This window comes from Scyliorhinus canicula, chromosome 20 (assembly GCF_902713615.1).
Source record: "Scyliorhinus canicula chromosome 20, sScyCan1.1, whole genome shotgun sequence".
In the NCBI taxonomy this organism is placed as follows: Eukaryota; Metazoa; Chordata; class Chondrichthyes; order Carcharhiniformes; family Scyliorhinidae; genus Scyliorhinus; species Scyliorhinus canicula.
The window spans coordinates 90,063,634-90,079,399 of NC_052165.1; the positions used below are offsets into that span (position 1 = coordinate 90,063,634).

A 15,766-nucleotide genomic window follows, 5' to 3' on the forward strand; every position below is an offset into this window, starting at 1 on the left:
TGGATTGTGGGCGATTCAGCGATGGTAATGCCATTTAACGTCAAGGGGAGATGATTAGATCCTCGCCTGTAGGAGATGGTGATTGCCTGGCATTTGTGTGGCGCGAATGTAACTTGCCACCTGTCAGCCCCAGGCCCGGATACTGTCCAGGTCTTGCTGCATTTGGACACGGACGGCTTCAGTGTCTGAGGAGTCGCGCATGGTGCTGAACATTGTGCAGTCATCCGCAAACATCCCCCCTTCTGACCTTGTGTTGCATTGTAAAACCAATGCTCCTCCGGCATTATTTACTATTGTGAGTGCAGAGAGAGATAATCTATCACATCACAGATCTGTGTGACCATCAGCCAACTCATCAAAGAGTGGTTGTGATCTGATGTGCAGCCAGAGACCCAGGCTGACTGAGGAGCTTCACCTTCACTGATGTGACCTGACCCGTCAGTCAGTGTCTGGGCCGTGTGAGGGATGGGTTTAGTGTCCACAGAATCAGGAAGTCCTGTCCCTCTCGATTCTGTTACGCTCTGCATCTCACACAAAATGGAGTCAGACCAGGTGATCAGTACAGTTGTGTGTTTATTGATTTGGGTGTAAAAATGTCCTCCCCCTCCACCAATTACAAACTTTGTGCAAGGAGTGATTTGAACCAATGGACAGTTTCACCTTTGATCACAGCGATTTCAATTGTACAGAGGATCCTTGAAGCCATCCTCGTGAAATCCTTCCTGGATGTCAAGGGCAGACGCTCTCTCCCTCACCTCTGGAGTTCAGCCCTTTTGTCATTGGATCGTACAGTACAGAAGAAGCCATTCGGCCCATCAAACCTGCACTGACAAAACAAACTCCTCTAATCCATACCAGCCCCACCTCCCAGCACTCGGCCCACACTCTGGTATGTTTTGCCAAATGAAGAGCTCAATAATACTTTTTAAATATTGTGAGTTTTCCTTCCTCATCCACCCCTCCCAGGCAGTGAGTGTATTCCATACTCCCACCACCTTCCGCGTGGAAAATTGTTTCCTCAAATTCCCTCTAAACCTCCTGCCTTTCACCCCCCTTGTTATTGAGTCTTCAACTAAGGGGAACCAGCTGCTCCCTATCCGCCCTCTCCACGCCCCTCATAATCTTACACCTCGATCAGGTCGCCCCTCAGCCCTCTCTTCTCCAAAGAAAACAACCCGAGCTTATCCAGCCCCTTGCCATAGCTGAAACGCTCCATCCCAGGGAACATCCTGGTGAATCTCCTTGTGGTCAACGTATTGCTACTACAATTCACCACTGTATTATGTTGCTGCCCCTGTGGGCTCCGTCTGTGGCTCCGCCCCCTCGAGGGTGGTATATAAATCTGCAGCCTGTAGGCGGCACTCAGTACAGAGCAGTCGCAGGCAGGCACAGATCTAGCTTATTAAAACCACTGTTCACTTCTACTAATCGTCTCGTGTGAATTGATGGTTGCATCACTCCTCTGCACCCCCTGCAGTGCTTTCACCTCCTGCTGATAGTGAGGTGACGAGAAACGGCACACAGTACTCCAACTGTGACCTACCCAGCATCTGTACAGCTCCAACATCACCTCCCTGCTCTTATAATGTCGCCGATGACTGATAAAGGCAAATGTCCCCTTTGCCTCCTTAACCCCCGAGTTCTATTGGATAAGTACATGGATTAGGGTAGAATAATGGAGTGTAGATCCTTAAGAGCAGCACAGTAGCATTGTGGATAGCACAATCGCTTCACAGCTCCAGGGTCCCAGGTTCGATTCCGGCTTGGGTCACTGTCTGTGTGGAGTCTGCCCATCCTCCCCGTGTGTGTGTGGGTTTCCTTCGGGTGCTCCGGTTTCCTTCCACAGTCCAAAGATGTGCAGGTTGGGTGGATTGGCCATGCTAAATTGCCCTTAGTGTCCAAAATTCTATGATAATCTATGATTAGCCTAGGACAAAAGTTCAGCACAACATTGTGGGCCGAAGGGCCTGTTCTGTGCTGTATTTTTCTATGTTCTCCCTTGTCTTGTTACTTCTTCCAAATTGTATCACCTCACACTTTTCTGGGTTAAATTCCATCTGCCACTGCTCTGCCCATCTGACCAATCCATCTGTATCCTTCTGTAACTTACAACTATTCCTGATCAAACCTGTCTCTCTAAGTGGAGATAGATTCTCTCCCTCAGAATTCTCTCCAATAGTTTCCCCACCACTGACATGAGACTCACTGGTCTGTATTTCCCTGGCTTATTCCGACAGCCTTTCTTAAATAGTGGGACCACATTAGCTGTTCTCCAGTCGTCTGGTACCTCCCCTGTGGCCAGAGAGGAATTTACAATTTACAATTTGAGTAAGATCCCCTCTAATTTCCTCCCTTGCCTCGCACAGCATCCTGGGATCGAACGTATCTGGACCAGGAGATTCGTCCACTTTTTAAAATGGCAGCGCGGTAGCATCGTGGATAGCACAATCGCTTCACAGCTCCAGGGTCCCAGGTTCGATTCCGGCTTGTGTCACTGCCTGTGCGGAGTCTGCACATCCTCCCCGTGTGTGCGTGGGTTTCCTCCGGGTGCTCCGGTTTCCTCCCACAGTCCAAAGATGTGCAGGTTAGGTGGATTGGCCATGATGAATTGCCCTTAGTGTCCAAAATTGCCCTTAGTGTTGGGTGGGGTTACTGGGTTATGGGGATAGGGTGGAGGTGTTGACCTTGGGTAGGGTGCTCTTTCCAAGAGCCGGTGCAGACTCGATGGTCTGAATGGCCCCCTTCTGCACTGTAAATTCCATGTAAAACCTCCAGTACCTCCTCGCTCCCTCTGTCAAGCTGCTCAGCAACCTCACAGTCCCTCTGTCTGAATTCTACAGCCATCCTCCTTAAGGGCAGCACAATGGCACAGTGGTTAGCACTGCTGCCTCAGCGCCAGGGGAACAGATTCAATTCTGGCCCAGGGATAGTGTGGGGGCATGGGCCTAGGGCAGGTGTTCTTTCAGACGGTCGGTGCAGACTCTTAGAACATAGAACATAGAACAGTACAGCACAGTACAGGCCCTTCAGCCCACGATGTTGTGCTGACCATTTATCCTAATCTAAGATCAACCTAACCTTCAATTTACTGCTGTCCATGTCCCTGCCCAAGAGTCGTTTAAATGTGTTGAATGACCACCTCTGCACTGTAGGGATTCAATAAGATTTTATGATACTCCAAAGTGAAGACAGATGTGAAGTACTCGTTTAAGATCCAGCTCAAGGTTATCGAGCGCATTACACTTGGTCCCTAATATTCTTTCCCTGGTATTCCTCTTCCCCTTGCTATGCCTGCGGAATATCTTGGGATTCTACTTAACCTTCCCCGTCAGTGCTTTTTCATTCCCCTCTTTGCTCTCCTAATTGCTTTTTTGAGTTCTCTCTGCACTGTCTAAACTCCACGAGATCCTCTGGAGATTTGCTCCCTTTCTAAGTGTTAAAAGCCTCTCTTTTCCTTCCTAACCAGTCCTGAATATTCGTAAACATCCAGGATTCTCTGGACTTGTTGCTCTACATTTCACCCTAAAGGGAACATGTTGGACCTGTACTCTCGCCAATTCCATGTTGAACGCCCCCCGCTGTTATGCTGCACATTTACCCAAGGTAGCTGTTCCCAGTTTACTTTGGCCACATCCTGCCTTATTTTAATAAAATCAGCCTCTCCCCCCAATCCAAAACCATCTTTTGCCGACCATCTTTTTTCTTTTCCACAACAAATTTAGATTCATCTGTGTTGTGATTGCTATCACTAAAATGCTCCCCCATTGCTATCTCCAACACCTATCCTCCTTCGGTCCCTAGAACTAGGTCCAGCACTGCATCGCCCTTGTTGGTTCGACATGTTGATATAAAAAATTCTTTTGAGTACATTTGGGCAGCACGGTAGCATTGTGGATAGCACAATGGCTTCACAGCTCCAGGATTCCAGGTTCGATTCTGGCTTGGGTCACTGTCTGTGCGGAGTCTGCACATCCTCCCGTGTGTGCGTGGGTTTCCTCCGGGTGCTCCGGTTTCCTCCCAGTCCAAAGATGTGCAGGTTAGGTAGATTGGACATGATAAATTGCCCTTAGTGTCCAAAATTGCCCTTAGTGTTGGGTGGGGTTACTGGGTTATGGGGATAGGGTGGAGGTGTTAACCTTGGGTAAGGTGCTCTTTCCAAGAGCTGCTGCAGACTCGCTGGGCCGAATGGCCTCCTTCTGCACTGTAAATTCTATGAAATTTCATGAAATCTGCTCCCTCTGAACCCTTTACAATGAGACTATCCCAATTAATGTTGGGGAAGTTGAAATCTCTAAATATAATCATTCTATTATTGCTCCTACACTCCATAGTGAATTGTCTCCATATCTGCGTCTCGATTGTCCGCTGACTATTTATTTGGGAATCTCACGCACTCCAAGCAGTGTAACTGTCCTGTTTTATTCCTAAACTCCCCCCGCAACGCCTCAAGATACCGTCCCTCCGCACTGCAGTAACTGGCTCCTTAATAATGCAACCCCACCTCCTCTATTGCACCCCTCCCCTGTCCTGCCCGAAGATCCTGCACCCCGGAATGTTGAGCTGACAATCCTGCCTCTCCCTCAACCACGTCTCTGTCATGGCAACAACGTCACAATTCCACCTGTCAACACACACCCTTAATTCACCTGTCTTACCGATGATATGCCCAGCATTAAAGTGGAGTTGGGACCATGTCCGAACCAAGGCTGTAATGAGGTCAGGAGGTGAGTGACCCTGGCGGAACTCAAACTGAGCATCTGTGAGCAGGTTATTGCTGAGTAAGTGCCACTTAATAGCACAGTTGATGATCCTTCCATCACTTGGCTGATGAACAAAGTAGATTGATGGGATGGTAATTGGATGGGTTGGATTTGCTCTGTTTTTTGTCTACAGGACATATCTGGTCAGTTTTCCACAATGCCGGGTAGATGCCAGTGTTGTAGCTGTACTGGAACAGCTTGGCTAGGGACATAGTAAGTTCTGGACTCCAGTTCTACTGTATTGTTAGGGCCACGATATTGTGAACCAAATCCCTTTTTAACTCTTTGAAGTCATCCCTCCTCTAGTTAATTATTTTTATGCTTGATTATTTCTGATCCTTTAACTATATTGAACCTGTTATATAATGATCGCTATTCACCAATTGCTCTCCCACTGCAATACAGCATCTCAAGGATTTTTTTTTAATTGAACAAATTTCTCCTGAATACACATAAACTCTATATACAATTCAACAAAAGATAATGACGTCAACTGGTCCACAGCTTGATACTTGACCAACAGTTCATTCTGCACCCCAATGTCGACACTCAACTCACGGTTTGAGCAGCAGCTGAACATTTGGCACAGTGGGGTTTGTGGGGGGGGAGGGGTGACATGGTGAGGAGATAATGGTGAGGGGGTAACAGTGAGAGAGTAATTGTGAATGGGGTCATGGTGTAGGGTTAATTGGCAGTGAGTTGATCGTGAAAATGGGATTTACCCGGAGAGAATGCAACATTGGGAGTTGGGGGATGTGTTGGAAAAGAATGTACAAAAGCGGAACTTCTCAGGGCCAAAGGCCCTGAGGGAGGAGAAGACAGCCTCCCAAATGGATCCTCAATGCTTCAAGAATCACTGGAGTGACAAGGCGGGGCTGAATTCGCTGCTCAGCTGCTGTTGTCAACTCAAGAAGTTGGGGGCATATCCCTGAAACCCCAATCAGTGACTTAACTCACAATCACACGATCACAATGATTATTCTGATCAATTCAAATACACAGCAAGAGGCCAGTCAACACTGAGGTGTCCCGCCATCATGGCTTAGACAGAGCAATAACCTGTTAGAGTCTCCAGTTGAATATCTAGAAAGCAAATACAGCGATGCTGAAGAAGATGAGGGTAGAGAAATGAGTCACTGATAACCCCCTGAAAGGGACTAGACTGGAAGTATGTGACCTGTGGGGTTTCCTTCCTGGTTGGGAACCAATCAGTGATCCAGTCAATGGTGTTGTCGTATTGGAGCCAATCAGGGATCCATTCAATGAAGATGGTTTATTGGAACCAGTTAATGATCCATTCAATGATGATGATGTATTGTAACCAATTAATGATCCATTCAATGATGATGATGTATTGTAACCAATTAATGATCCATTCAATGAAGATGGTATATTGTAATCAGTTGGTGATCCAGTCAATGGTGATGATGTATTGTAACCAATTAATGATCCATTCAATGAAGATGGCATATTGTAATCAGTTGGTGATCCATTCAATGAAGATGGTGTATTGTAACCAATTAATGATCCATTCAATGATGATGATGTATTGTAATCAGTTGGTGATATATTCAATGATGGCGTTGTATTGTAACCAGTTGATAACCTATTCAATGATGATGCTGTATTGTAATCCATTGGTGATCCATTCAATGATGGTGCTGTATTGTAATCAGCTGGTGACCTATTCAATGACGGTGCTGTATTGTAATCAGCTGGTGACCTATTCAATGACGGTGTTGTATTGTAATCAGTTGATGATCTATTCAATAATGATGCTGCATTATAATCCATTGGTAATCGATTCAATGATGATGCTGTACTGTAATCAGTTGGTGATCTATTCAATGACGGTGCTGTATTGTAATCAGTTGATAATCTATTCAATGATGCTGCTGTATTGTAATCAGTTGGTGATCTATTCAATGATGGTGTATTGTAATCATTTGATAATCTATTCAATAATGGTGCTGTATTGTAATCAGTTGATAATCTATTCAATGATGCTGCTGTATTGTAATCAGTTTTCGATATATTCAATGATGGTGCTGTATTGTAATCAGTTGATAATCTATTCAGTGACGGTGTATTGTAATCAGTTGATAATCTATTGACTGATGGTGCTGTATTGTAATATTCAGTTGGTGATCTATTTAATGATGGTGTATTGTAATCAGTTGGTGATCTATTCAATGGTGGTGCTGTATTGTAATCTGTTGATAATCTATTCAATGATGGTGTTGTATTGTAATCTGTTGATAATCTATTCAATGATGTTGCCGTATTGTAATCCATTGATAATCTATTCAATGATGATACATTGTAATCAATTGGTAATATATTCACTGATGGCGCTGTGTTGTAATCAGTTGATAATCTATTCAATGATGGTGCTGTATTGTAATCCATTGGTGATCCACTCAACGATGTCACTGTATTGTAACCAATTGGTGCTCCAGTCAACACTGATGCTGTACTGTAATCAGTTGGTGATCTATTCAATGATGATGCTGTACTGTAATCAGTTGGTGATTTATTCAATGATGATGCTGTATTGTAATCAGTTGGTGATCTATTTAATGATGATGCTGTACTGTAATCAGTTGGTGATTTATTCAATGATGATGTTGTACTGTAATCAGTTGGTGATCTATCTAATGGTGATGCTGTACTGTAATCAGTTGGTGATTTATTCAATGATGATGCTGTACTGTAATCAGTTGGTGATCTATTTAATGATGATGCTGTACTGTAATCAGTTGGTGATTTATTCAATGATGATGCTGTACTGTAATCAGTTGGTGATCTATCTAATGGTGATGCTGTACTGTAATCAGTTGGTGATTTATTCAATGATGATGCTGTACTGTAATCAGTTGGTGATCTATTTAATGATGATGCTATACTGTAATCAGTTGGTGATTTATTCAATGATGATGCCGTACTGTAATCAGTTGGTGATTTATTCAATGATGGTGCTGTATTGTAATCAGTTGGTGATTTATTCAATGATGATGCTGTACTGTAATCAGTTGGTGATCTATTTAATGATGATGCTGTACTGTAATCAGTTGGTGATTTATTCAATGATGATGCTGTACTGTAATCAGTTGGTGATTTATTCAATGATGGTGCTGTATTGTAATCAGTTGGTGATATATTTAATGGTGATGCTGTACTGTAATCAGTTGGTGATCTATTCAGTAACATTGCTGGAGTGTAATCAGTTGGTGATCTATTTAATGATGATGCTGTACTGTAATCAGTTGGTGATTTATTCAATGATGATGCTGTACTGTAATCAGTTGGTGATTTATTCAATGATGGTGCTGTATTGTAATCAGTTGGTGATATATTTAATGGTGATGCTGTACTGTAATCAGTTGGTGATCTATTCAGTAACATTGCTGGAGTGTAATCAGGTGATATTCCAATCTGTGTGGCCTCAGCAATGGATTTATTTGATGAGTCTATGGGTGGAGCTCTTCTGCTGGACTCAGGCAGTGAGCCAATCAGTGGAGCTGCATTGTAGTCAATCAATGGGCTAATCACTGGGACCTTTGTACTGGGAGAACTTAAAGAGTCAATCAAGGCAGCATTTGTATTGGAATCCGCCAATAAGCCAAGTGTTGGGGTTTTTGTATTGAAATCAGCTGATGAACCGTTCAGTAACAGCATTGTATTTGCATCATTTGCAGAAATAAGTGCTGCCTTGGCATTAGAATTAATTGAGTTCTCAGTAATTGGGTGACTTGAATTGGAATAAATCAATGAATTACTTAATTCAGCTTTTGCACCAGAATTATTCAATGAGCCAATCAGTGGGGTCTTTGTATAGAAATTGTTTGATGGAGCACTCAGAGAGCCACTCGCTGAGCCAATCAACGGGGCCTCTGCGGGTGATGAGCCAATCCGTGGAGCTGTTACACTGGGGTTGATCATAGATTCAATCACAGGGCCCACGGTAACGGTGTCTAACAACGAGCCAATCATTGAACTCTCTGCCCTGATGTTACTTGATGAGCCAATCAGTGGAGCCTTAGTAGTTGATGAACCAATCGATGGGGCAGATAATTTGGGGCTAATCATGGATTCAATCACGGGGGCCTTTGTAATGGAGTGATTTGCTGAACCAATCCAGGGTGCTTTTGTGTCAACCCTAATCAATGAGCCATTCGATAGAGCCTTTGCACTGGTGTCAGTTGATGAGCCAACCAGGGCAACTGATATCTTTGGGCTAATCATAGATTCAATTATGTGGGCCTTTTTACCCGTGTCAATCGATGAGCCAAAGTGTGGGGTCGTTGTGCTGGGGTCAGTCAATGAGCCAATGTGTGGGGATGTTGTAGTGGGGTCAGTGAATGAGCCAATGTGTGGGGTCGTTGTAGTGGGGTCCGTCAATGAGCCAATGTGTGGGGTCATTGTGCTGGGGTCAGTCAATGAGCCAATGTGTGGGGTCGTTGTAGTGGGGTCAGTCAATGAGACAATGCGTGGGGACGTTGTGCTGTGGTTAGTCAATGAGCGAATGTGTGGGGTCGTTGTGCTGGAGTTAGTGAATGCGCCAATGTGTGGGGTCGTTGTGCTGGAGTCTATCAATGAGCCAATGTGTGGGGACGTTGTGTTGAGGTTAGTCAATGAGCCAATGTGTGGGGATGTTGTAGTGAGGTGAGCCAATGAGCCAATGTGTGGGGATGTTGTAGTGGGGTCAGTCAATGACCCAATGTGTGGGGACGTTGTAGTGGGGTCTCTCAATGAGCCAATGTGTGGGGATATTGTAGTGGAGTCAGTCAATGAGCCAATGTGTGGGGATGTTGTCGTGGGGTTTCTCAATGAGCCAATGTGTGGGGATGTTGTAGTGGGGTCAGTCAATGAGCCAATGTGTGGGGATGTTGTCGTGGGGTTTCTCAATGAGCCAATGTGTGGGGATGTTGTAGTGGGGTCAGTCAATGAGCCAATGTGTGGGGTCGTTGTACGAGGGTTAGTCAATGAGCCAATGTGTGGGGCCATTGTAGTGGGGTCAGTCAATGAGCCAATGTGTGGGGACGTTGTATTGGGGTTGGTCAATGAGCCAGAGCCAATGTGTGGGGACGTTGTATTGGAGTTGGTCAATGAGCCAATGTGTGGGGTCGTTGTACGAGGGTTAGTCAATGAGCCAATATGTGGGGTCGTTGTACGAGGGTTAGTCAATGAGCCAATGTGTGGAGTCGTTGTAGCGGGGTCAGTCAGTGAGGCAATGTGTGGGGACGTTGTATTGGGGTTGGTCAATGAGCCAGAGCCAATGTGTGGGGACGTTGTATTGTGGTTGGTCAATGAGCCAATGTGTGGGGTCGTTGTACGAGGGTTAGTCAATGAGCCAATGTGTGGGGCCATTGTAGTGGGGTCAGTCAATGAGCCAATGTGTGGGGACGTTGTATTGGGGTTAGTCAATGAGCCAGAGCCAATGTGTGGGGACGTTGTATTGGGGTTGGTCAATGAGCCAATGTGTGGGGTCGTTGTACGAGGGTTAGTCAATGAGCCAATGTGTGGGGTCGTTGTACGAGGGTTAGTCAATGAGGCAATGTGTGGGGATGTTGTATTGGAGTTGGTCAATGAGCTAATGTGTGGGGTCATATTACTGAGGAGTTTTGATGATCGAATGTGTGGTGTCATTTTTCTGGGGAGCTTTGATGATCGAATATGTGGGGACGTTATACTGCGAAGTTTTGACGATCGAATGTGTGGGGACGTTGTACTGGGAAGTTTTGACGATCGAATGTGTGGGGACGTTGTACTGGGAAGTTTTGACGATCGAATGTGTGGTGTCATTTTTCTGGGGAGCTTTGATGATCGAGTATGTGGGGACGTTGCACTGCGAAGTTTTGACGATCGAATGTGTGGGGACGTTGTACTGGGAAACTTCGATGATCGAATGTGTGGGGACATTGTGTGGGGGGCTTTTATACTGCTGTCAGTTGGTGAGCCAATTAATGTGCCTGTTGCATAGGTATCGATCCATGAGCCAATCAGTGTGGTCTTTGTGCTGGGATCTATCATTGAGTCAATCAATGGGGTTATTGTAGTTCTGGAAGTCGATGAGCCAATAAAAGGAGCCGTTGTCCTCGGCTGAGTCAAGGAGCCAATTGATGGGTCTGTGATATCTATTGATAAGCCAATCAGAGTTTTTTTTTTACGGGGGACAATTGGTGATGATGTCATTGTGATCGAGCCAATAAGTGGTGACATTGTGGTGGGATCAGCTGCTGATGGAATTGTATTGGAGCCAATCAGTAAGCCAGTATTCGTTATACTGGTATATAAAATCATTGTTCGAGATGCAATCAATCTTTCTGGTCCACTCAGACCAGTCGATGAGATTATCCTACTGGCACCAATCAGTGTTGCTCTTCTTGAGGAACCTCTTCTGGAGGAACCTATCACATTTGCTCCAATGGAGCCAATCAGTGGTGGCCCTTTGCTGGAGCCAATCGCTGATGCTGTTGTCATGGGTCCAATTGGTGATGGCGTTGTGCTGGAGCCAATCGCTGGCGCTGTTAGAGTTGAGGCGAGTATTATTGTATATGTTGCAGGAAGTGACAAAAAGGCAGCAATGATTGGCAGGAACTCCATGGATCCGGGGTCCAAAGGCTCCGTCACTGAAACAAGGAGAAAATGGAGGTGAAATAACAGGATAAGGGAGGAGCAGGAAGCGAGGGTTGGGAAAAGGACAGGAAACGTTCGAGGAGAGGCTGTGAGTCAGAGGGGAGGTAGGAACTAAAGAGGACATGGAGATAGGGGGAGGGAGGAGAGAAGGCATTGGAAGAGGAAATTCAATTCGGCAGGGAGACAGAGGCAAAACAGAGAAGAAACAGGGGAAATGGGGTGAGAGGCGACAGAAGGGATGGGAAACAGGTGTGCGACACTTAATGAAATATAGATAAATGGAAAAGGACGAGGTTGGTGGCCATTTATAAATCTAGCCTTCTCATTCCTTCTGTGGTATAGAAACATAGAAAATAGGAGCAGGAGGAGGCCCTTCAAGCCTGCTGCACCATTCATTATGATCATGGCTGATCCTATATCGATCACATAGCGCGGCTCGGTAGCACAGTGGTTAGCACTGTTGCTTCACAGCGCCAGGGTCCCAGGTTTGATTCCCGGCTTGGGTCACTGTCTGAGCGGAATCTGCATGTTCTCCCTGTGTCTGCGTGGGTTTCCTCCGTGTGCTCCGCTTTCCTCCCGCAAGTCCCAAAAGACATGCTGCTAGGTGAATTGGATGATCGAATGTGTGGAGACGTTGTACTGGGGTCAGTAAATGAGCCAATGTGTGGGGACGTTGTAGTGGGGTCAGTCAATGAGCCAATGTGTGGGGACGTTGTAGTGGAGTCAGTCAATCAACCAATGTGTGGGAACATTGTAGTGGGGTCAGTCAATGAGCCAATGTGTGGGGGCGTTGTAGTGGGGTCAGTCAATGAGCCAATGTGTGGGGACGTTGTAGTGGGGTCAGTCAATGAGCCAATGTGTGGGGACGTTGTAGTGGGGTCAGTCAATGAGCCAATGTGTGGGGATGTTGTAGTGGGGTCAGTCAATGAGCCAATGTGTGGGGTCATTGTGGTGGGGTCAGTCAATGAGCCAGTGAGTGGGGTCGTTGTGATGGGGGTCAGTCAATGAGCCAATGAGTGGGGACGTTGTAGTGGGGTCAGTCAATGTGCCAATGTGTGGGGTCGTTGTGGTGGGGTCAGTCAATGAGCCAATGTGTGGTGACGTTGTAGTGGGGTCAGTCAATGAGCCAATGTGTGGGGTCGTTGTGGCGGGGTCAGTCAATCAGCCAATGTGTGGGGTCGTTGTGGTGGGGTCAGTCAATCAGCCAATGTGTGGGGTCGTTGTGGTGGGGAGCTTTGATGATTGAATTCCGAATTCTCCCACAGTGCACCAGTACAGGCGCCGGAATGTGGAGTCTAGCGGCTTTTCACAGTAACTACATTGCAGTGTTAATGACAACCTCCTTGTGACAATAATAAAGATTATTATTATTAAATCTCAATGCCAGACTCTGGAACTCTCGCCCCCACCACTTGATCTCTTTAGTCCAGAAATCTATCTCTTTCTTAAATATAGTAAGAAATCTTACCACACCCGGTTAAAATCCAACAGGTTTGCCTCAAACACTAGATGAGTCACCTGAGGAAGGAGCTGTGTTCCGAAAGCTAGTGATTCGAAACAGACCTGTTGGACTTTAACCTGGTGGTGTAAGACGTCTTACTGTGCTCACTCCTGCCCAATGCCGGCATCGCCACATCATTTCTTAAATATATTCAGTGACTCATCCTGCAGACTTTCTGTGGTTGAGAATTCCCCAGACCTGGAATACCTGACCGTAAAGTGCCGCCCATACTATCTTCCACGTGAGTTCACTTCAGCCATTATCACAGCGGTCTATATCACACCCCAGGCAGAAGTGAGGAAGGCGCTGGATGAACTGTACACAGTTATAAACAACTATGAAACCGAACACCCGGAGGCCTTGTTCATTGTGGCCGGAGACTTCAACAAAGCCAACCTCAAGAGTGTACTGCCAAAATTCCACCCGCACATCTCCTGTCCCACCAGGGGCGACAACACTCTTGACCACTGCTACTCAAAAATCAAGGGCGCCTACCGTTCCATCCCCCGATCGCATTTTGGGAAATCAGACCATAAGACTGTTCTCCTTCTCCCGGCTTACGAGCAGAAACTCAAGCGGGAGACTCCAGCTAAGAAGGTTGTGCAGTGCTGGTTCGAGGAGACAGAAGAGCTCTTACGTGACTGCTTAGAGACAGTGGATTGGTCCATATTTAAGAACTCAGCGACTAACTTAAATGAGTATGCCACCACCGTCACAGACTTCATCAGCAAATGTGTGGACGACTGCGTGCCAAAGAAAGCAGTACGTACGTTCCCCAACCGGAAACCATGGCTCAACCGCGAGATTGACTCCCTACTGAAGGACAGATCTGAGGCGTTCAAGGCAGACGACCCTGCCCTATACAAGAAATCCAGGTACAACCTCCGCAAAGCCATCCGAGATGCCAAGAGAGAATATCAAACTAAGCTAGAGTCACAGACAGACTCTCGGCGGTTGTGGCAAGGACTAAACAACATAACGGGCTACAAAGCGAAGCCGAGCAGTATCTCTGGCAGCAGCGCACCCCTCCCCGATGAACTTAATGCATTCTATGCTCGGTTTGAGCAGGTAACTAACAATCCTCTATCGAGTGCCCCAGCAGCCCATAATTCACCCATACTCACCATCACAGTTTCCGAAGTCAGATCGGCCTTCCTGAAAGTGAACCCACGGAAGGCGATGGGCCCGGACGGGATCCCTGGTCGTGCACTCGGAGCCTGCGCATACCAGCTGGCAGAGGTATTCTCAGACATATTTAACCTATCCCTACTCCACTCCGAGGTCCCCACCTGCTTCAAGAAGACCACCATCATACCGGTACCAAAGAAGAACCAGGCAACCGCCCGGTGGCCCTGACGTCAGTTGTAATGAAGTGCTTCGAGAGGCTGATCATGAAGCGCATCACCTCCATACTCCCGGAACGCCTTGACCCACTGCAATTCGCATACCGTCGCAACCGGTCCACATCAGACTCCATTTCCCTGGCCCTACACTCATCCCTAGAGCATCTCGAAAACAAGGACTGCTATATCAGACTCCTATTTATTGACTACAGCTCCGCCTTCAACACCATAACCCCAGCCAAGCTCATATCAAAGCTCCAAAACCTAAGACTTGGCTCTCCACTCTGCAACTGGATCCTTGGCTTTCTGACCAAGAGACCACAGTCAGTAAGAATAAACACCAACACCTCCTCCACAATAGTCCTCAATACCGGTGCCCCGCAAGGCTGCGTACTTAGCCCCCTACCCTACTCCCTGTACACACACGACTGCGTGGCAAAACTTGGTTCCAACTCCATCTACAAGTTTGCTGACGATACGACCATAGTGGGCCGGATCTCGAATAACGTCGAGTCCGAATACAGGAGGGAGATAGAGAACCTAGTGGAGTGGTGTAACGACAACAATCTCTCCCTCAATGCCAGAAAAACTAAAGAGCTGGTCATCGACTTCAGGAAGCAAAGTACTGTACACACCCCTATCAGCACCAACGGGGCCGAGGTAGAGATGGTTAGCAGTTTCAAATTCCTAGGGGTGCACATCACCAAAAATCTGTCATGGTCCACTCACGTCGACGCTATCACCAAGAAAGCACAACAGCGCCTATACTTCCTCAGGAAATTAAGGAAATTCGGCATGTCCACATTAACCCTTACCAACTTTTACAGATGCACTATAGAGAGAATCCTATCGGGCTGCATCACAGCCTGGTATGGCAACTGCTCGTCCCAGGACCGCAAGGAACTTCAGAGAGTCGTGAACACAGCCCAGTCCATCACACGAACCTGCCTCCCATCCATTGACTCCATCTACACCTCCCGCTGCCGGGGGAAAGAGGGCAGCATAATCAAGGATCCCTCCCACCCGGCTTACTCACTTTTCCAACTTCTTCCATCGGGCAGGAGATACAGAAGTCTGAGAACATGCACGAACAGACTCAAAAACAGTTTCTGCCCCACTGTCACCAGACTCCTAAATGACCCTCTTATTGAATGACCTCATTAACACTATGCTTCAACCGATGCCAATGCTTATGTAGTTTCATTATCTTGTGTTGCCCTATTATGTATTCTCATGTATTTTCTTGAATTTTGTTTAATTCCCTTTTCTTCCCATGTACAGAATGATCTGTTGAGCTGCTCGCAGAAAAATACTTTTCACTGTACCTCGGTACACGTGACAATAAACAAATCCAATCCAATCCAATCCAATCCAATGTTCACCACCTTCTGAGTGAAGTAATTTCTCCTTAGCTCAGTCCTAAATGCCCCCCCCTTCCCCCCCCCCCCTCCCCCCACCCGCCATATCTTAAGATTGTGACCTCTTCCACACCATATCTCCCCAGCCAACTGGAATAACATTCC

General features: G+C 46.5%; 1 protein-coding gene across 1 annotated transcript in view; it reads right to left on the reverse strand.

The window, feature by feature from the left end:
* Positions 1-5,162: 5,162 nt before the first annotated feature.
* LOC119955234 (mucin-5AC-like) overlaps positions 5,163-15,766 on the reverse strand; it is a 36,926-nt gene continuing 26,322 nt past the window's right edge. Inside the window, exon 2 of the mRNA XM_038781266.1 lies at positions 5,163-11,392. Coding sequence (XP_038637194.1) covers positions 5,844-11,366 — 5,523 coding nt within the window. The 5' untranslated portion in view covers positions 11,367-11,392 and the 3' untranslated portion in view covers positions 5,163-5,843. The remainder of the gene's footprint in view (positions 11,393-15,766) is intronic.